The 23,409-nt window shown below is 38.8% G+C and overlaps 1 protein-coding gene across 2 annotated transcripts in view; it reads left to right on the top strand.

The window, feature by feature from the left end:
- Nucleotides 1-413: 413 nt before the first annotated feature.
- LOC118851510 (phosphofructokinase, platelet) overlaps nt 414-23,409 on the top strand; it is an 87,685-nt gene continuing 64,689 nt past the window's right edge. Inside the window, exons 1-2 of one of the 2 annotated variants that reach the window (XM_036760978.1) lie at nt 414-716; nt 15,484-15,557. In XM_036760978.1, the coding sequence (XP_036616873.1) occupies nt 560-716; nt 15,484-15,557 (231 nt within the window). In that variant the 5' untranslated portion in view covers nt 414-559. The remainder of the gene's footprint in view (nt 717-15,483; nt 15,558-23,409) is intronic. The other variant, XM_036760977.1, reaches the window with a different exon arrangement.

Genomic DNA, 23,409 nt, shown 5'->3' with positions numbered 1-23,409 from the left:
CAACCTTTAGGCCTTAGCCTTCCCTCCCAGCCGAGGCACTGAATGACGCCAGGAGGCGGTGGAGGCATGCATCTCTGCACGCAGCAGCTCAGACGCCTCCCAAATAGGGGAAATGCTAGGTTTTTCCACCCATCTCGGTCCGGCTCCGACCCTTACTTAAAACAGCGGAGATGGGCGTCACTACTCTAACCAAGGCTCTTTTCCGACGGTAGCTCATAATATCGTCTGTCCCTTCACTCTCTGCTAGCCCCTGCGGTGGGACTCCCATATCCACTTCCCTCCCCATCGCGGATTTCCCCCTCCACCTCCACCTCCACCCGGCTCAGAACCCTCCCGGGCGACGGAGCTTTCAACGTCTAGCCGGGATTGGTGCAAAGGTGTCCTGAAGCGCGCGGGAATTGGCTGGTGTAGCCGTCCATCCGCGCTTGAGACGTTGTCCGGGAGGAGGCGGGGCTGGCCGAGGGGTGGAGCGTGCAGGAGCCGGTAGCTCCCTAGAAAGAGAGTGCTTGGCTTCTACCCTGTGGATGCGCTGACTGTCCAGCACACCAAAGCTGCGGCCATGGCTTCCGAAGGTAGAGAAAGCAAGCCCCAGTCACCGAAGGGCAAAAGACCGGCTCCCACCAAAGAAGTGAACTCAAAGGAAAAGAAGTTGTTCGAGAATCTCTCCGGTGCTGGCAAAGCCATCGGGGTCCTCACTAGTGGCGGTGATGCCCAAGGTAACTCCCACGCCCGCGCCACCCTCGTAGGGTGCCCGAGCTGGAGACGGGGATGTTGGGTGTGGGTACGATCCAGAGTCTTGGTGGCGGAATAAACCCAGATGGGGTTGGTATTGGCTACGAGAGAGGGTTAGCGCTTGGTACAACTTCTGGGAAGCGATCAGTCAATAAACAGTTATTAAGCGTCACCTATGCTGGAAGAGACCACTATGTTCTTCCACACATACCCCTGGGGGACTGGACGCAGGCTGGACTGTGCCTTCCCGGAGGGGTAAGGGTTAAGAAAGGATGAAAGCGTTTTCCTCCCATGTTGAGTAGCCGTAGCTCTCCTCTTCGTTTCGGGTGGAAAGAACCCCCCCTGGGTTCCCTCTGGTTCCTGCCGTTTAGCATCTAGTCTCTCCGTCGATTTGGGGCTCCTGTGGATGGGAGTCGATGTGGATGTGTGAGGAGTGGGATGTCTTGGTCCTTGGTCTTTATTGCATTGCAGGGAGGCAGTGGTCTACGGGAAGTTCCTGGGGCCTTGCCCACGGTTCATTGCCCACGGTTCCTTGCGCAGCCTGGAAGATTGCTAACGTTTTGCCCAGAGAAGTTGTCACGCCTTGTTGGTCCACTTCCTTCCCCACTCCTATCCTCCTCCCTCCCAGAACATCAAGGGAGCCTCTCCCAGCTTTCCTCTTCATAGGACTCAGTGTCTTGTCTGAGCATATGGAGAGGTTATTAAACCGAGACACTTTGGGTGGCGCCTACTTAGGCTGGCTCTGACCCTTTTCTCCAAATACTGCCTCCGATCTCTGGAAAATGAGATCTTTGATCTTCTGCGCCCACTCGCCCTGGCATCCGTGGATCCATTGCTGCAAACCAATAGTTAATCTGGCAAACCCTACTGTCAGAATCAAAAGCACGTCTAAGAGGTGGACCAGCCATCTTAGAATCATAGCATCCTTAAAACTGGAAAAGATTTTTCGAAATTATTGAGTTCAACCTTCCTAGTTCACATTGAAGTCCAAGAGGGGAAATGACTTGCCTAAAGTAGCTCAGTTTTAGTTAATTGTATGGCTCCTGCTTTCAAATCCCTCACACCCAACAAATAACCCCGGTGCAATCCTCCTCCTCCTCTGCACTGGGCTGAATTTTCTACTTTTTCACCCTCAAGCTACAGGTAGTCTCTGCTTTGGCTTCTAAGACTCCCAAGTGCATGGAGAAGGGGGCTTTGGAGGGGCTTGCGCCTTTGGGGTCTTTGGGTTCTGCGTGCTCGAGGTGAGGAAGGGGAGAGTCTCTGGCTGGCTCTGAGACCCTAGCTGGGTAGCGGAGGCACACGGAGGCTCCTCCCACCACCACGCGTGTGTACGTGATCCTCAGCCAGGCCTCCCTAATTCCGCCCTCGTGCGTCATCCTGGAGAAAAATTGTCTTTCTCCTTCTCTTCCTCTGTTTCCGCCTCCCCATGCAATTGTAGAACTGGGGAATCCTCCTCGGACCGTCTCTGTCCTTGCCTCCTACACTCTAGGGCTGGACAAGGCTGCACTGCGCTGTCCAACCCGGGGCAGCAGCCCCAGAAGCTCCAGGAGCGCAAGCATCCTTCTCATTCCACACTTCCTCATTCTCTGTAGGGAAACCACCCTGAGGCGCCCTAGAAGACTTTGCAGGGGTTGGGGGCGACATTTTTACCCCTTGTCGGAGGGCAGGCAGGTCCCTAATCAGACTTCAGTCCGACACCCTTATAAGGGCAATTAAAGGCACCTACTTCGCGCCACCTACCCCCACCCCATTACTTCCTGGTACAATGCAATTGATTTAAGAGTGGATTTCAGCGTCAAGCTGAAAGTGAAGACATTTCTTGTAAGAAGTGGATTATTTGAAAGAAAAAGGACTGAAAAAAAAATTGGCAGCAAGTGGGGGGTGGGGCGGGGGATGGAGAAATAAACCACTCTTGGTACTTTAGGAATTCATTCATTCTTTGAGTAGATGTTTATCATTTCACAAATTCCTCCCTTGTGCAAGGCAAGGCACCGTACTAGCAATTTAAGGTCATCTAGGTATACAATGAAGGACCTGCAGGCCTGAAATAGGACACTTTACTACGACAAAGAAACCTGGGAGGGGGAAGGGAATATGACTCAGTTTCCGGAGGCCTGTGACTTATCAAGGTCACCCAAAGACTTCAAGGTCAGGAATTTAGAAAAAGATTTATATATACATATAAATGTGTGTATGTATGTATACATATACACATGTGTGTATATACACACACATAGAAACGATGCATTCAGGGGCCCTTTTTTTGCATGGTGTTCCTTACAATCTCTGACTAGTTAAAGGAATCCTGTAGAAACTAGGAATTATAAAGCATAACTAGCCTCACCTTCCCTCAAATATATTTGCATCTGATTTGTTCAGGGAAGGGAAGTGACCCAGTGTCCGTCAGAATTAGCTAGGCATCAATTTGCCAAATGATAATTTAAATTCCCTTGGATTATTTCTGCATTCATCTCCCCCTCCAAAAAAAAATAATTTTTTTTAAAATTCCCGATCCATTGTATTACTGAAATCAGAAAATTCAGGCATTTGCTAAAGTATTTTATTAGTTTACACATAGTCATATGGAATTAATAACTGAGCTGCAAGAAAGCTTCCAGTTTTTGTTTCTTACATTTGTTAGCCCTGATAAATTAGAGATAGCAAGGGATGATGTTCATTGATTACTTACGTATCTAGAATTTCTAAAAAACAAAATATGATTTTTAAGAGTTATGTGTACTTCAATTTAAAAGGCAAGAACCTAGATATAGCCATAAGAAATCGATAGCTTTAGTTAATCTATCTGGGCAAATAAGTGCTCTGTGAAGGTAAGCATTACCAATATTTACAAAACAGCTGGAATGCCTGTCTTCTCTAGATTCAGCTTCTGCTATTGGTTTCTTTCATTCTTTCTTTCTTTTTAACTCTATTCCATTGGCTATTGAATATCAGTGTCAGGGTTACAGTACAAGTAATTTAAAATTTTTTGTATGTATGCAAAGGGCCTTCATTTTCTCTGTAGAGCTGTTGAAATCATTAGTATCACTTTTGATAGGTGCTGACTTTTGTCCATGCTTCTTTTATCCCCTGATTTATAGAAGTTTGCTGGATATCAAGAAATTTAGCAACAACCCTTTAAATTTGGAGTAACCTTGTTATAAGATGTGGTTAAAAACTCAAAATTGAAATGAATAGTGGGAAAGTAGCCTGAATTTCCTGGTAGGAAAAGTTTTAAAATCATGGAGACTGTAGCTATGCAGAGGAGAATGGAACAATCTTTCAGTTAAATATTTCCTCTTTCCTACACAAGAGCACATGTGCTCCAAAGTGATTTTCTCTAGGGCTAGGTTTTTTTAAATGGATTTTAGGCAGCATTATAAGGATAGCAGAAAAAGAATGTAAGAGATTATGTCCCTATGTATTTACTAAGCGAATAAGTTCCTTTGGAATTTTTATTACTTAAATTATGTACAATAAAATAAAACTTTCCAGAGAATTTTTGCAAAGGGCATCATCTTCCGCCCTTATCCTCCACTTCAAGTATTCTTTTTTTTTTTTTTAGACAAAATCGGTGAAACAATTTTAGTTTTGTTTCTTGGCCTGGCAGTTTTGACTACATGTTACTATAATTTTTTTTAATGTAAATTATTTTTAACATTCTTTTTTTACATCTAACCCCTCTCCCCCACCCATTGAGAAAGTAAGCAATGTGATTGATATCACTCTACATGTAAAGTCATGCAAAACATTTCCACATTAGCCATGTTGCAAAAAGGGGTGGGAGGAGGGAAGAAAAATAAAGGAAGTAGGAAAAAAAAAAACTATTCTTTAATCTTAAAGCAAGCATTCTTACCTTGGGTTCCAGGAACTTTAAGACAGATAGATACACAGGCAAGATAGATAGATAGATAGGCAAACTTTTAGTTTGTAATTGGTTTCCTTTATAGTTCTAGGTATTTTATTCATTTAAAAATATTATTCTGAGAAGATATCCGTAGTCATCAACAGGATGACAAAGGAATCTTAAAAGATTAAGAATTAGCTCTTGCTCTGAAAGGAAAAGGCCTTCATTTAAAAAATTATTTTTTTACATTCATTTTTTAAAAATTGAGTTCCAAATTCTCTTCCCTGTAGGCCCTCCCTCACTTATTGAGAAGGCAAGTAATATGATATCAATTATACATGTAAAGTCATGAAAAACATATTTCCAAATTAGCCATATTGCAAAAAAAGGCACAAAAAAGAATGTGAAAAAATTAAACTTCAGTTTGTACTCAGAGCTCATTAGTTCTCTTTCTGGAGATGGATAGCATTTTTTCATCATGAGTCCTTCTGAAGTGTCACGGATCAGAGTAGTCTTTTACAGTTGATATGCTTACAGTATTGCTGTTACTATGTACCTTGTTCTTCTGGTTCAGCTGACTTTACGCTACATCAGTTTGTATAAGGCTCCCCAGGCTTTTCTGAAACCATTTCCCTGCTCATTTCTTAGGGAATAATAGTATTCCATCATAATCATATAACACAACTTGTTCTTTGCCACCACAAAAAGAGTTGCTATAAATATTTTTGCACAAATAGGTCCTCCCCTCCCCCCCTTTTTTTAAATCTCTGGGATGCAGACCTAGTAGTGGTATCAGTGGGTCAAAAGGTATGCACATTTTTATAGCCCTTTGCGCACAGTTCCAAACTGTTCTCCAGAATGTTTGGACCAATTCACTGATTTACCCAAGGTGTGTTAGGGTTCCTAGGAAAAGGCCTTCTTAAAGTATTCTCTGTACTTTGGTAACAGTTCACTGGAAACTCAAATAAGGATTTCAAAACCTCTTCCTGGCTTTTTGTATTTAAACTCATTTTGCATCTTAGAAGAAAGTGTCTCTCTTTTGAATCCTGCCTCTGTTTCTTGCTAGCTTTGTGGGCAACCTATTTACTCTGGGCCTTGGTTTTCTCATTTATATCATGAATACATGGTCTTTTCCAGCTTTAAAACTGTGATAATTGAATCTTTCCTGTCTCATCAGCTGAAATAAACTTTGGATTTAGTCTGGACATAGGATTTCATCAGTGTGGGGGAACTCCTGGTACATAAACTTGATTCCTCAAAGCAAAACAACATCTCATCTCATCTCATCTATAATTTGTAGTTTTAAAAAAGCTACCTAATGGCACTGAGAGATAATGATTGGCTCAGACTTAGAGCCTGTATGTGTCAGAAGCAGAGCTTGAACCCAGCCTTTAAGCTCAAAGATTTCCATTTAGGGAGATCATTATCTTCTGAAGAACGCAAGGGAACAGAGGCAGTTGGGGGGTGGGGTAGGAGGAAGAAAGGGAGAGGGAAGAGAGGAAGAAGAGTTGTTTTACTATTTGTTTCCTTTGCAACATTGGGCATATCACCTCTTCGGGCATTAGTTTTCTCATCTGAAAAATGAAGGAATTGGACTACATCACCTCTGAAATCCCTTCCAGGTCTAAATCTATCATCTATTGTACCTAGTAGTAGGAATACCTATTCCTAACTCCGTTGTTGGCCCTTATCACTATATCATGCTGTCTCTTGTTTCCACCCTTTGTTTCATGCTGAGTGACTGTTGTCTGGCCTTAGATCAGAGTGAAACCTGCAAAGAGCTGAAATCTGCAACTTTGGCCCCTGTTATTACTATGCCCTAGCTAAGCCACTCTGGTTAATGGCTTCCTAGATTAGTGATTCCCCTAAGTACTGCTTTGGCTGCATCCCATAAATTTTGGTATGTTGTCTCTTTGTTGTCATTCTCTTAAATGGAACTATTGATTGTTTCTATGATTTGTTCTTTGACCCACTTATTTTTTAGGATGAGATTATTTAGTTCCAATTAATTTTTAATTATCTTTCCACAGCCCTTTATTGAATGCAATTTCTATTGCATTATGATCTGAAAAGGATACATGAATATTTCTGCCTTTCTGCATTTTGTTGTGAGGAGTACCTTAATACAGGGTCAGTTTTTTATAGGTGCCATGGACCGCTGAAAAAAGGCATAGTCCTTTCTATTCACAGTTTTCTCCAGAAGTCTACCATATCTAGCTTGTCTAAAATATGATTCACCTCCTTAACTTCTTTCTTCCTTATTTTTTTGGTTAGATTTATCTAGTTCTGAGAGGGAAAAGTGGAGGTCCCCACACTGGTATAGTTTTACTATTTCCTCCTTGTAACTCAGCTTCTCCTTTAAAAATTTGAATGTGATACCATTTGATGCATATATGTTTAGTATTTATATTACTTCATTGTCTATTATACCTTTTAGCAAGATATCGTTTCCTTCCTTACCTCTTAAATCTGTTTTTTGCTTTTGCTTTCTCTGAGATCATCATTGCTATCCCTGCTTTTTTAACCTCAGCCGAAGCATAATAGATTCAGCTCCAATCTCTTACCTTTATTCTATGTGTGTCTTTGTGCTTCACATGTGTTTCTTGTAAACAACATATTGTAGGATTCTGTTTTTTAATCCATTGTGTTGTCTGTTTCTATTATGGGCGAGTTCATCCCATTCACATTTATAGTTATGGTAACCAGCTGTGCATTTCTCTCCCATTTTTCCCTTATTAATCCTGTCTCTGTCTGTCTCTCTCTCTCTCACACACACACTCTCTCTCTCTCACACACCCCTTTTATCCTGTCCCTCTTCACAAGTGTTTCGACTTTTGCCCACCACCTCCCCAATCTGCCCTCCTTTCTACCTTTATTTTATACCTAGCCCTTTTTGCTTCCCTATATAAGATAGATTTCTATATCCAAGTATGTATGTTATTCCCTCTTTGAGACAGTTCTTATGAGAGTAAGGCTCAGGCTTGGCCTGTCACCTTTCTTGCCCCTCCCCTCCCACCTTCCCCTCTAGTGTAGTAGTTCTTTCATGCCTCTTTTATAATTTACCCCATTCTATCTTTCCCTCTTCTCCCAGTGCAATCTTATTTCTCACCTCTTAATTTTTTTTTTAATATCATCCCATCATAGCCAACTCAAACCCTCACTCTCTTGTGTATACTCCTTCTAATTGCCCTTGTAGTGATAAAGTTCTTAAGAGTTACAAGTATCATCTTGTGATGTAGGATATAAACAGTTTAACCTTACTACATCTCTTATGTTTTCTCTTTACTGCTTACCCTTTTATGCTTCTCTTGAGTCTTGTATTTGAAAAATCAAATTTTTTAGTCAGATCTGGTCTTATAGTTAGGAATGCTTGAAAGTCTTCTATTTCATTAAATGTTCAATTCCCCCCCCCCTCTTATTTTTTTTTTGGAAATCATCATAGTCAACTGAAACCCATATTTTCTGCCTTTGTATACTCCTTCTAAGTGCCCTAATAACGATAGTTCTTAGGAGTTACAAGTATCTTCCTACATAGGATTGTAACAATTTAACCTTTTTGAATCCTTTATGATTTCCCTTGCCTATTTTCCTTTTTTCTCTTGAGTTGACTATGTGACAGTTGAATTTTCTATTCAGCTCTGGTCTTTTCATCAGGAATGCTTAAAAGTCCTCTATTTCCTTAAATATTCATTTCTTTTCCCCTGAAATATTGTGTTCAGTTTTGCTGGGTGGATATATTTATTCTTGGTTGTAATCCTAGCTCCTTTGCCTTCAGTAATATATTCTAAGCCCTGTGATTCAAGCTGCTAAATGTTGGGTGATCTTGACTGTGGCTTCATAATATTCGAATTATTTCTGGATGCTTGCAATATTTTCTCCTTGATCTATGAGCTCTGGAATTTGCCTATAATGTTACTTGGAATTTTCATTTTAGGATCTTTTTCAGGAGGTGATCAGTGGATTCTTTCAATTTCTATTTTACCCTCTGGTTCTACAATATCCAGGCAATTTTCCTTAATAATTTCCTGAAATATGATATCTAGGCTCCTTCTTTGTTCATGACTTTCAGGTAGCTCAATAATTCTTAAATTATCTCCCCTCAATCTGTTTTCCATGTCAGTTCTTTTTCCAATGAGATATCTCACATTTTCTTTTATTTTTTCATTCTGTTGATTCTGTTTTATTGTTTCTTGGTGTCTCGTGGAGTCATTAGCTTCCAGTTGCTCAATTCTAATTTTTAAGGAATTATTTTCTTCAGTGAACTTTTATATCTTTTTTTTTCCGTTTGACCAATTCTACTTTTTACACCTCTTTCCATTTGCTCAATTCTGTTTTTCAAGATGTTATTTGCTTCAGTATATTTTTGTGCCTGTTTTAGCAAGATGTTGACTCTTTTCATAATTTTCTTGCATCAGTTCTTTTCCCATATTTTTCTTCTACCTCACTTACTTGATTTTTAAAAATCTTTTTGAGTTCTTCAAGGAATTCTTGTTGGGCTTATGTTTGATTCAGTTTTTCTTTGAGGCTTGTAGCTGTTTTGACTTTGTTGTCTTCTTCTGAGAATGTGTCTTGATCTTCCCTGTTGCCATAGTAACTTTTTTATGATCAGATTCTTTTTATTGTTGTTTTCTCAGTTTGCCAGCCTAGTTCTTGATTTTTAAATCAACATTAAAGTTTGGCTCTGCTCCTGGGGTGGATCCAGGAACACTGTTCCAAGCTTTAAGTTGTTTTTTTTTTTTTTTTTTTTTTGTGCTGCTGTTTCTCAAACTTTTTGGTACCAGGATCCCTTTCTACTCTGAAAAATTCTTGAGTACCGTCCCAAGAGCTTTTGTTTATGTAGGTTATATCTATCAATATTTGCCGTATTAGAAATTGAAACATGTTATTTTATTATGAAGACAGTTTTGACTTTGAGGACCCCCTGAGAGAATCTCTAGGACCCTCAGAAGTCTCCAGATCATACTTTGATAACTGCTGTTGCATGAACATAGAAATACCCAGAAATAGGAAGAATGCTTATGGGTGGTAGTTTTGCAGGTGATTTTGAAATGTCTTCCCTAAGAGACAAAAGAATAGCATATAAAAAGTTAGGTCTTTTAACTCTGAACTGTTCAATAGGAAGTCAAAGAAACCTTTGTAGAAAAAATAATTTAATCTAACTAGAATTTACTGAATACCTGTTATGTTGCCTAGAAATTTGGGTTCATAATCTGACTCCAAAAATCATGGTGTGCTAATAACATTCACACACACACACACACACACACACACACACATACATATAATGTTTTTGGCATTTTTGTAAGTATATCCTCCACTCAAATCCTCTTCTCATGTTTTATTTTGGCATAGAGGTGATCCTGGGTTCCCAAAGAGCATGCCATCTGGCTTCAGGTACCCCATGGTGATGGACTGTATATTCAAGTGATGAATTTTTAGCCATAACAACTCTTAAAGACCATCTGCTAATTCAGAGGGAGGTCATTATCTGGGTCCATGGAAAAAAGTAAACCAATAAAATTACAGATCCTTGAAACAGTATAAGAGTGAGTGTGTGTGTGTGTGTGTGTGTGTGTGTGTGTGTGTGTTTACACATACAGATACAGTATGTAAGATCATAGATTTGATTATAATCAAATCCAACTTCCTCATTTTACAGTTAAGGAAACTGAGACCCAGAGAAGTTTAAGAAACTTGCCAAAATCACACAAGTATTATGCTAATGCTAACAATGGGCTTCACACTACCCTCTTCCAAATCTAGTGTGCTCTTTTCACCATACCATGAATGACAAAGACTTACAGAATGACCATCTTTCAATACGTTGACCCTTTCTCCATCGGCTTCAGAAGGGTACTGGATTTGATGTCAGAATCTAAATTCCAATTCTGCTACTTGACTGCCCATGTGAATTTGGATAGGGAACTTCATCTTTGTGGGGTCCAGGGGTTGTTTTGATCTAGAAAATCAATAGGCTAGGCTAGTTTACTTTAAAGTCCCTTACAGCTCCATATCATAAGCTCTTATGAAATATATGTGCATGAAAATCAGTACTTACAAAATGGAAGACTTTGGGGGAATTCCCCTGGCTTTGGATGAGATCTTGCTTAGCTCTTCTTCATTGCTGTTTTGGTAAGCTTAGTAGTAATCTCTGTCAGATGTAAATTACCTCCTTCAGTACCTAGCTCAGAATTCACCTCCTAGAAGCACCTGACTTATTGGCTTCACCTGACATCTGCTTTTTCTTCATAGGTGAAATGACAAAGTCAGACTAGATCCTATATCTGTCCTTTACTCTTTTATCTCTCTCTCTCTCTCTCTCTCTCTCTCTCTCTCTCTCTCTCTCTCTCTAGCTCTTGAATACTTATTTTGTTTAGTATCATGGATCATTTTACCTATTAGGCCCTTATTTTAAATATATCCTATAAACTGCATGGTACAGCTTTTTATATTTGTAGATTAGCTATTTCTTATGGCTATTAAAGCTTAAAACTGCTTCATGACTTTGGAGACACTATATATTATAATGACCGCTATATTTATTTCTCTGCACCACTTTTTGTTGACTCAAGATTGTTCATTCAGTAGACCTAATTAGATTACAAGTTCTCATTTGCTTTTGAGTTATGTAGTGTGGGTCTTTAGAAGTTCATGGCAGCACTAAGTTTACTGAAGAAAATGGTATTTGTTTTAGAGGAAACATTAACACATTTGTGTAGATTTTAATAGAGTAAACTAATCTAATCGATAGAGTATACTTCTGTTTAATATGAAATCCTTTTCAGTGAAATGAGATATTTCTGGGGAAGTGGCTTTTAGGTCTCTCTGACCTTGAAATTAAATTATTTTACTAATGTTCTTAGCTTTAAGGAAGCTAAAAGCTTTGTGTGGTTGAAGCTTTGGCTGCAGGACTAAACTTATTGTCTTTGTCATCTGACACCCTACCTCACCCCCTCCCCCCACCCCATACATACACAAATATATACCAAAGATCTGGCAAAGCTTTGACTTTAAAAGGAAACCATAAGTGACACACTATATTTGTTGATTTCCAGAGACTAATAGATCGATTAACAGTAATCTGTTGAGAGCCCTCCAATTGAAGAATGAGACATTGTTTCTTAAGGAACTTTTAATCCCCCCAAAACATTGCTTTAAATATAACATCTAAATTTGTACATTATCTGCTTTGAAAGCATTATAAAGTAAAAGGTCCCAAGAATTTTATATTTCAGATTGGATTTAATTCTCAATTTGGCCTCTTAGAAAATAGTGATTTATATTAAATAATACTCTTAAGGTTAGTTATTCTTTATAGCTAATGCTAGATTAATAATATAATTGTTGTTTCATATTTACATTTTTAAATGACCTGGGCCTCATTAAAAGTCATTGGAGAAAGATTTTCATTTTATTATTTTTTTAAGGACTTCAGAAATTACTCAAAAGGACTTTAAAGAACTCGTCAGAAGTAGGGACGGCATGAACTTAATTTAATTCCTTTCAGTAAAGATTTGGGAAATGCTCTCAGTGTGAAGCCAGAAAACCTGCCTTTGAATCCTTCCTCTTCCTGTCATTCACTATCTTTATGACCATGTCCCTTCACATCTTGGGCCTTGCTTTTCTCATCTGTAAATGAAGAGGTTTTACTAGATGACCCATAAGGTCCCTTCCCACTCTAAATCTAGGATCCCTCAATTTCAATAAAGCATTTGAGAAATTTCTTAATACTTAATGCATGAACACAAGTAGAAAACTGTGGATTTAAAGAAATGGATCCAAACAGTAAATTTTAAAAGGCATAAATAATGATTATGAAAGAAAAGCGTGGAAATAGAGTAGGAAATAATAATTCATTTCAAACATGTTGCTAGCAGCTGAATACTCACCAATGAAAAATATTGCAGAATCCCTGCTCTAAAATGTGCTCTGGGGATAGGACATGTTGATAGATGACTATAAGACAAGATAGTGAATGATGGGGTCAAAGAATAGGCCAAGACAAACTGTTTTAGGAACATTTGGGGAATGATACAACACTTATTATGTGGGGATGGGCTGGTGTGGAGAACAAGATTTATTGAAGAAGTAGATCCTGAGGAAGTATTACTGTAGGAAGAAAAGGATTTCTACCAGGAAGTGTCATTCAAACAATGGGGTCATTTTCTGTGAATGGAAAGAAACGGGAAATGGCAGGTCAAAGAACAGGAAGGAATATCGAGTATTGGGTTTGTCTGAAATGTAAAACCTGGAAAGAATGATGTAAAATAAAGTTGGAGAGGCAGATAGGAGCTAGATTGTGGAAGACCTTAAATGACAAGCTAAGGAGTTTATATTTTATCCTATAGCCAGTTGAGTGTTATAGAAGTTTTGGAGGCAGGAGAGGGATATGGTGATAAGTATATTTTTTTAATTAGAAATTTTTTGAAAAATTATTTTGGCCACTGTGTTAAACAGGGCTTAGAGAGGGAATAGATCAGAGATAGAGGAAACAATTTGCACATTTCTTGGACAGGTACTGTGAATGGATCATTATCCTTACTAATAATGACCTTATTAACAAATAATTAGTAAATTGAATTTTATTATAACATATAATCATATAAAATTATAATAGTATATCAATTATTTGTTAAGAAGGTCCAGAATTGAACATGAAGAAGGGGATGTTTGGTTGCATTCGGAAAATTGTTTAGTGCTTTCGGCAATCCCAAACTGCTCCTTGACACAAAGGTTTATCTTTTTAACACAAATGTTTCTCTAGTGGATAGACAAGGTTTCAGATCATGAAACTCTACTGTATCTGAGAATTAACATTGTTAGCAATGGAGAGCTGTGTGGTAGTCAGAAGAAGACTTTATATGTTGTCAGGGATGACTTGTATTCAAGAATCTGGTGGGCTTCAGGGCTGTCTTGGATCCTCTTCCCTCTTCCCTCTCTTTTAGTGGCCTCCCATGCATTCAGTTATCTCTTTACCAATGACTCCCAAATCCATTTGTCAGTTCTTCCCTGAGCTCTAGTCCCACATGTACAACTTCTTGCTAGTCATCTCTACCTGGATGTCCCATAGGCTTCTCAAAGTCAGCCTGTCCAAGATGGATTTCATTCTCTTTGTCTCTAAACTTCACCACTTCTCCTGCCTTCTCTTTCTCTCAAGGTCATCACCATTCTTCTGGTTGCCTCAGTTTGAAACCCAGGAGTCATATTTAACTTTCTATTTTCACCTACCCTACATGTCTAATCAGTTGCTAAATGTTGTTCATTCTACTTAGACTTGTCTGTACTCAAACACCATTTCATTACTTCATCAATTCTCACCTAGACTCTTTTCAAAAGCCTCCCAGTTGGTCTCCTAGTATCCTGCATATCCTTTCTCCAATCCATCCTCCTCCACACAGCTGCCAGACTGATGTTCCTAAAGCTTACATGCAATCATGTTACTCCACTACTCAAAAAGCTTCAATGGCTCCCTGTTACCTCTGGGATAAAATATAAACTCCTCTCCTTGACACTGAAAGCCTTTCACTCTCTGGCTCCAATCTATCTTTCTAGGCTGATTCCACATGTCTCTTCTCATGAGCTCTACAGTACATTTTAGCCAGATTGGCCCACTTACTCTTCCTTATAGACCACATTCCCTAACTGGCCTTGCCTTTAAGGAGCTTATAGTCTCACACATATCTAAATATCTCTATCTATTTCTATCTCTCTATCTATCTAGTAACAGTACAAGAAAATCAGTCTTGGTGGGTTTTAGTAGCTAGCATACACTTGTAATTCTTGCTACCAGGGAGGCTAAAGCTGGCAGAGTGCTTGAGTTTGGCAATTTAGAGAAGCAGTGGGCTAAGCCATTTGGGTGTGTCTGCATTAAATTTGGAATTAATACAGTAGTAGTGTGGCAAACCCTTTACCCTGTAGGCTAAGTAGGGAAGGGCCACCAGGCTGCCTAAGGAGGAGTGAATTGGTACCTGGCTGGAACAGGAGCAGGTCAAATCTCCTGTGCCTGTCAGAGTAGTCTTGGGCCAGTGAGGAGCCCCAGTACTTTCAGCCTGGGCAAGACAAGAGAGACCTAATTTTTTTTGTTGTTTAAGAAGTTTTGTCACTCTGTGACCCAACTTTTTTACTTTTTTTCAAATCATCATTATTTACCTTGACCACTCCTCATTTACCGGGTTTGACTCCAAGTGACTTCTGGTCCAGAGAGTTCAGATATACTTTGACTAAGGATGTTCTAAAGAAATTCCTACTTGGGAGACTAGTTGATGGCAGGTGAAATTGCCAAGTTGTCACTGCTTAAATAGTCAAGTTAAGGCTGCTTTCTGTCAGTTTTCAGAGCCTCTTTTAATGTTCAATTTTCTGATAAGGCTTGGCTAATTGACAAACAATTGTGTAGCAAATACATGTAAGGATTCACCTTTCTACCATAGGATGCGTGCCAGCCGTGACATTCATTTACAAGCAGTATAGGACTTGAGAAATGTTCTTCTATCTGCTGCAAAGCTTAGGGAAAATAGAGGAAATCTCATTTAAACAGCCATGATGCATTTCTTTTGTACTAAAATTTGTGTGATTACTACCATTTACCACTCTTTTTATCCATTAATTATATAAATTATGACAATTGCTTTTGGGGCTGTGCCTAACTAACCTTTATGAAAATGATGGAAAATGAGCCATACTATTGCTCTCCAAATTATAGAAATAATTGCTCTCATTATCCACATTATTTTCTTTCAATTTGACTAAATGTAATCCAAGAAAAAAATGTCCTATATTGTTTCAGAACCAGTGATAGCTCTCTAGGAACACTGAACAGACATTTGGAGTTCTTAGGGGATATGTGATGATCTTTTGGATTTAAGCCTGGATAAGTTGATTGCACTAATCTCTACCTTCTTCCTTCCCAGGAATGAATGCTGCTGTTCGAGCTGTAGTACGGATGGGAATCTATGTGGGAGCCAAAGTGTATTTTATATATGAGGTTAGTTTAACATTCATTCATTTTATCTACATTCACCTGTTTCTTGGTTAATAATGACAATTATCCAAATAACATACGTATATATACACATGTATATTCATATACACACACACACATATATTTGTATATACATATACGTGTATTCTTCTTTGGAGAGAGTTCCACACACACACACACACACATATATGTAGATATAGACAGATGAATGTACATATATACAATAGATGCATATGTACACTTATATAGTCATATATCTGATACATGTATCTATACACATTTATATATGTATAGACATGTACATATACACATTATGTATGTATATTCTAAATTGTTAAATCAGACTGGGTCTGTTAGCATATATAAGTCAGAAATAGAGAAGGGCAAAGCTCCCTTAAAGATCAATACTGAGAAGGGCTGATATGTGGCCACTGTACTTCTATCCTGGCTAAATAGAGACCCAATCTAATAAATAAATGAATGAATGAATAAGTTAAGTTTTTAAATAATACCACGCATATCTTTTGTGTATCAGCTTGAGAGGAAAAAATATTTGGGGAGGGTAAGGAATCCCTAGGGCTGTTTAATATCTCCTCTTGTTAATACTGCCCAGTCTTTAGAATCCTGTGGCTTCAGTGTCAAAAATGTTTTTTGTTGAGTCAGACTCACATAGCTATTGATTTTTAAAATCAAACTGAAAGGAAAAGAATATTTTAAAATGCTAAATCTAATGAAAGCCTTTACAGGATTCTGTTTTGCCATTTCATGCTCTTTGGATCCCAGATTGCCATAGACTGGGAATTTCCATTCCCAGAGCAATTGCTGTTATGACCTGGCGCCATCATTTGCGCCTGCCCAGACACTTCATTGGCATGAAAACAAGTGGTTGGCACCTTGCTGAGCTTGGGATTCCTTTGCTCTCTTCTCCTCCAAGTTGCCTTGTGAATTGCCTTTTGAATGGTAGTTGCAATATTTGCATGTCAATATCCAAAATGCTTTCTCCCTTGAAGTTGCTTCCTATTCCCCCACTGAGGAATGTAAATAGGCATAAAAGTTTTTGTTTCATTCTTTGGCAATTTTTGGCTATAAGCTCCTGGCACATGGGATTCTTCCTGACCCCCTCACCTCTTAGTAAACATAAAAGTGTTTTTTAAAGAATGTCTTTTTTCTGACTCTTTTCTCCATACGAGGTGTGGTTTTTTTTAAAAGTATTATTAAAAATGGCATAGACATTAGCTCGTTCTCCTAATTTAAGGTTTCTCTCTATATTTTTAACTTCCATTCTTAATAGCTTATGGAAATCTCTCCAAAGAGAAATTAAATTCCTTTTATCCCTGGATAATACAGTATTTCAGATATGGTAGTTTACAATTTTCAAAGTGTATACACATGTATTTCCCTCTTTTGATCCTCACTGTAGCTCCTACCAGGTAGGCAAAACAGATATACGATCCCACATTCTTTTAGGTGGATTCAACTAGCCTGACTTCTGATGTCCTGTAGAATGCCCTTACCAACATTTCTGACTTATCATCCTGCCTGTGCTAAACATTTTTCATTACTTCACTGTTTCTTGAGGGGCAGTACATTCCATTTCTTTGGAATTGCTTTAATTATTAATTCCTTATTTGGGACTAAAACCTACTCCACTGTAACTTCCATGTCTTCAGTGAAAGAGGCATTGGTTAGAATTCCTCCGAGTTCAGGGATAGCCTGGCCGGTAGCCAGAGAGAAGTTGGAAGCAGAAGGCCTTTAGGAATGGTGGCCTTATAGTGAAAACTGTTCCCAGACTCCTCTCTGAAACAGTTTGTCGTGACTTACCCAGTCTTGAGGATTTTGATGGTTCTGCTTGGAGTCATCAAGTAGTTGTTTTTTCCTTGTGAATCTTACAAAACCCAATTCTGTTTTCCTACCTACAAACAAGGCACTGGGAATTGTTCTCCTAGCCCTGGAATGGTGATTTTTCCTTTTATAAATATATGGGGTAGGGAATTAGCTCAGTAACAATCTATACCTTCCTTTCCCTTCTACCCAAGAATATGAGACATTGGAGACAAGATCAGGTAGGGTACTTGATTTGGAAAACTACCCTACTATTTTAGGGTAGTCTTTTGTAGGCTAATAGGAAAACAGCTCAGATGAGGGCATCCATTGTACAGGCCATTAGAATACATTTCTTTCTTTGATATGGCCCTACTTCAATTCAACAAATGTTTTTTGAGTACCACCTGTGTGCACATCATGGAAGATTCAAAGATAAATAAAACACAGTTCACTCAAAGAGGTTACAAATTTAATAGGAAAGATAAGTGACATATACATAAAGATTGTGAATATGATAAATTCATCAGATGCAAAATGCTTTAAGAGTTCAGAAGAGGAAAGTTCAACTTTTGGCTGAAACCAAGGAAGGCATTATGGAGGATTTTGAAGGCCAGTTAGGATTTGAACACGTTGCAGTGGGGGCAGGGAAAGTGTGTACCATTTTAGGGGATGTCAGGGAGGTAGGTCAATGCTATTTTAAAGAATGTTGATCATATTTTTTTTTTTTTGCTTTTTGGCAGGGCAATTGGGGTTAAGTGACTTGCTCAAGGTCACACAGCTTAGTACATGTGTCAAGTGTCTGAGGCCGGATTTGAATTCAGGTCCTCCTGACTCCAGGGCCAGTGCTGTACTCACTGCGCCACCTAGCTGCCCCTAATGTTGATCATATTTCTATTCAATTTAAAAATCACATTTTATTGTTATTTTTTGTTTTTATATTATCTTCATTTCTGAATGTTGCTCCCCCATCTAACCTAGTAAGCCATCCCTTGTAACAAAGATTTTTATTAAAAAAAAAAAAGGTTGGGGGTACCAAAAGGCCCCTCTCTGGCTACCACTCCACTTTATATGTTGTCTCCCTATTAGTCTGTAAGCCCCTTGAAGGTAAGTAGTATCTTTGTTTTTACAGTTTTATCTCCAGCACTTGGCCCACAGTAAGTGCATAATAAATGTTTTTTCACTCCTGTAATGACTGTCAGTAAATGTAATACTCCGCAGAACAGTCAAAAGCAAATGTTGCAAAATTAGAACAAGCTTGATTGGAGAAAGTACCTCCTTTGCAAAGATGGGGAGGCTATATATAGGTGTGGAACTTTGACTTTATTTTCAGTTTTTCTTTTCATTGCATTGCTTAGTTTCGCTGATTTTTTTTTCTCACTTTTTTTAAATAGTCTTCTAAGATACCTGTCTGGGAAGTGGTAGAGGGGAACATTTAGGGAATGTAAAAAAACAAAAAGTAGCAATAAAAAGACCTGGAAAGAACCTCAGGTCATCTGGTTGCCTCCCTCCATTTTACAGATGGAGAAACTGAGCCCCAAAGAATTTAAGTGATTTGCCCAAGGCCACATTGGTACCATGAGAAAAGGATTGAGAATTGAACCAGGGACTTTGGAGTCCAAATCCAGTACTTTTTTCACTGAACTGCCTTGTCTATATTGTGTAGCTTCTAATATTACCTGGATCTTTCTTGGTTATCAGCAGATTAAAAAAAAGATAATTTTTTAGTTGTGTATTATCATCTTGTCTTAAAAGAGAGTATGTGATTGGTATGCTAATCCAGAAGCATTGATAGTCCTGTTAAAGAACTGGCATTTTATTTGATTGAACCAGTTCTGCCTGTTTTAAACTGGTACAAGTATAAATCTGGGACAGGTCTACGTGTGGTGAATGATTAGTAAGAGACATGAATGAGAGCCAGAAATTTTCAATGTCTGCCTCTCCGGTACTGAACCACTTTTCTAGCAGGGCAATTAGTAGTCAGCATTCCATTACAGAATCCTAAAAAAATGTTTTTGGTGTGTTGGTCAAACAATGTCCATGGCACCAAATACTTTTAAATAACAGTAAGAATTTGCCTCCTTATGAAACTGCCCTTCTATCTAAGTAGTGAAAAGGGGGAAGGACATGTTGAGTTGGTTTTTCGCTACACTAGTTCCTGGATATAAACTTTACCAAAAAAAACCAAAACATAAAATTTTGGAGCTAGAAGGGACTTTGAACATATTAGTCCACCTCTTTTATGATTAGTCAGATTATCCAGCAACGTTGTGACTTTCCCAAGGTCATAGAGCTGAGTAATGGCAGTCATGACTAGAGTCTGACTCACTCCCTGCACTACATCATCTGGTCTTTGTCTAGAGTTCCATCCAAGTAAATGATCGGACAGATTGATGCAATTCAATTGACCTATTTGTTGAGCATCCGATTGCTTGAAAGTGGCACCTAACCTCACTTTGGATGAGGAAACTGAAATAAGTGTCTGGATTGAACAATGTCCATGGTACTAAATGGTTGGCTTTCCCAAGATTACCCAGATAGTAAGTAATGGGTTATCAAAGATCATAGAGGTCACCTAGTCTAAACTTTTCATTTTACATTTGAGTTTTGTGAAGACTACGGAGGTTAAATAACTTTGCCCCAAGGTCCTCCAGGTCACAAAGGAAAAGAGATGAGAGCAATCCCTTATAAAGATGATCAGTCTCTATTTTTTTTCCAATTCTTTGTTGCTTTATAAAAAGTGCTGCTATAAACATTTAGTAGCCTTTCTTTCTGTCATTAAGTTCCTTAAGGTATATGCCCAATGTAGGAATCTCTGCAATGGTGTGCTGGTTCAACAACTGGCTCACCTGAAAAAAAAATAATGTATGCAGGACATACTTTTAATTTTCATTATTAACATTTTCTCCATAACTTTCTTAGGTTTAAACAATAGACAGAATAGTAAGTGAAGCACTGATTTGTATTATTTGTCAATTTCCAAGGTGTAGTGCTCATACTGAAAATTTAACAATTGGCTCACAAGAGCTGGTTTTAGCTGGTTCCAACACATTGCCTTGATCTCTCTTTTTTTTTTTTTTGAGGGGGGAAGGCAGGGCAATTGGGGTTAAGTGACTTGCCCAAGGTCACACAGCTAGTACATGTGTCAAGTGTCTGAGGCCAGATTTGAACTCAGGTCCTCTTGACTTCAGGGGTGGTGCTCACTGCACTCACTGCACCACCTAGCTGCCCCCATTGCCTGGATCTCAGAGCCAATGAGTATAGACTTTGCATAATTACAAATTGCTTGCCTGAATGGTTGTTCTAATTCACAGCTCCTCCAACAATGCTGGCCTCCAACGCTGATTATTCCCATACTTTGTTATCTTTGCCAATTGGCTAAATACGAGATGAAACAACTAGGTTTGTTTTGATTTGGAACATTCTTTTATCTTTTGCCAGAAATAATTTTATTAAGATTATTCTAATCTAAACTTTCATACTTAAAGAACTGAAAACAAGGCAGCGTTACTTTCATGATTTTGAAAATTACTCTCTGTCAAGCCATTTTCAAGTTAAAATTTATAGTATTCCCAAATTTAGAAACTGTCACAATATTATAGAACATATTTCATAAGGTTCATGTGAAAAGTTCAGTTGGCCCTTTGCTTCATCAAAGAAGACAACAGTCACTTGAGTTTTTGACATACCCTTGGACAATCATTTTCCTAAAACCATTCAGTTCTTCTTTGAATACTCCCTCCATGGATTTTCCTTTTCAGCTGGTTCAAGGTAAATTTGAGAGATACTTCCATTGACTGAAGTAATTAAACATTTCTTCTTTCTCTTAGTCTGATTGTTATCCTCATGTGGCTAAGGCGTACTGGCCAAGGGTACTACTCCTAAGTGGACCAGTCAAGGGTCTCTTGCCCTTGTCTGGTCACTGCCCTGATTCTGTTGAAGGGGACAACAGTGAGCTTTCAGCCAGTTTACTTCAAAGAAAGTGGCTAGGTCTTTGGTAAAGAAGAAAAATGACACAGTGCAGAACACAGTTTCAGAATGACTGATAAGTTTTCTCATTAAGATTAGTCCAAAGGTTTCCCACTGGGATACTGAGAAAAATACTATTTCTAAAAGAGCTAGAGAGAGGGCTTAGTCTTCTTCCACATTTTCCACTTTTTGTTCTGAATACAACTAATTACAAGAATAATTTCTTGCTTAGAAATTTCAGGATCCTATTAGGTACCTGCCAATCGACTGTGAGATAATATTACTCTAATTGGACCAATAGAGACCAATATTTTACTTTAATACATCAGATGCAGCAAGGTACTAAAATGACAAGAACGATTCTTGATATCATGTGGGCCAGTATTTTAGCAATATGACAACCCTGCATAATAGGGTTGAGGACATTGTCTTCAATATGTGCTGTATAATATTGATAGATACACAGAAAGTGGTGGAGACAAAAAGTCTTGCGTTCAAATGTCTGTCTGTAGGTCTCCAGTCCTTTAATCTTCTGAAGAGTGGCCAGAAGGCTTTGCAGATTAGTAAAGCTGTATGGGATTAAGGTGGTCCAATTTAAAGACATTTGCAATTTAAATGTAACGTTTTTCTGCTGGTCTAGCCAGTAACTTGTCAAGTTCCCTTAGCCGAACCTACTACAAAATAGGTATTCCAAATCTATACACTGATTCTTCTAATACAGCTATAATTGTCCTCTGGAGAGTCAACTTCCCAGATCTTAACATGTGCTGCTGCTATTTCCTCGTCTCTAAATTTGGTATTCATTACAACTGGTTGACTATAAAGGTCAGAGAGTCTACTAATTCCCTTCCATACCAGATATCTGGCTCACTTCCAGAAGTGCTTGTAAATAGATTAGGTTCCTCTTTCAGGGGCTTGTTCATGTACGTATCATGATGGACTACTTAAACCCATATATTAACTTCCTCTTGTCTCTGAGACATGGTCTAGATTCCTTTAAAGGAGCCGTTAGCACGGGTGGTACGTTGGGAGAGATTGTGCTTCCAAACTGAGAACCTCTGAGGCATGAAGTCATGGCCATAGGTCAGAAGATATGCTTGATTCTTGGTTTAAACTGTTAGTGCAACACTGATGAGTGAGGTTTTTCGTTATGGCTCACAATTCCTTATTTAAGAAATTCTGGCACACGGAACTTGAGAAGAACATGCTCTGTCCTGGTGGAGTATCGCAGGTTGTTGGACAATCCCCCTCTTCGATGAAGAGAATTCTATTAATGTAACTAGTGCAAAAGTGTTGTGGGGCTCTCCCAAACCATAGCTGATTTCATTTAGGCTTCTTTCATAATGACAGCAGCTTTCCTAATTGTGCTAACTAGTGGTATCTGTCTAGGCTTTTATGGACATTCTGAACTGAAACTGACTTAGTATATGTTAAAAGACAACGCTTAGCCTACAGATTTACAGAGTTCCTTTGTAAATAAAGATATTTGAAATTCTTAAGTATTTTCCCATTAGTACAATGATATCATTTGAGTTCCCAGGACAGCCTGCAACAGTCTATTTAACCTGTAATGCACCTGAAACAGAATATAGCCACCACTTATTCAGTGTTTCTGTGGTAAAATGCATCCAGAGTTCTGATTTGGGATGCCATGGAAGCATTGCCCATTTCCTCAATTCTGACCACCCCACAGTATGTGGGGGTGATGTGAATAAAAAAAAGTGAAATAAAGATCACTCAAGTTCCAATCTTGGCTCCCCTGCTTATTAGCCTTTTGATGGGGAAAGTTCTCTAGGCCTTGGATTCCTCATGTAAAATAAGGGGAATTGAGCTAGATCAAGGGTGGGGAACCTGCAGCCTGGAGGCCACATGTGACCTTGTAGGTCCTTGGGTATGGCTCTTTGACTTGAGTCCAAGTTTTACAGAACAAATCAGTTTTATTAAGAGGATTTGTTCTGTGAAGTTTGGATTCTGTCAAAGAGCCCCACTTAGGACCTAGATGGCTACATGTGGCCTCAAGGCCGTAGGTTCCCCACACCTGAACCAGGTAATCCCTCCCGTTTCT

Source organism: Trichosurus vulpecula, chromosome 5 (genome assembly GCF_011100635.1).
Source record: "Trichosurus vulpecula isolate mTriVul1 chromosome 5, mTriVul1.pri, whole genome shotgun sequence".
NCBI classification, from domain to species: domain Eukaryota; kingdom Metazoa; phylum Chordata; class Mammalia; order Diprotodontia; family Phalangeridae; genus Trichosurus; species Trichosurus vulpecula.
Note: the sequence above shows the minus strand (reverse complement) of the source record. Positions and strands in the feature narration are given on the sequence as shown.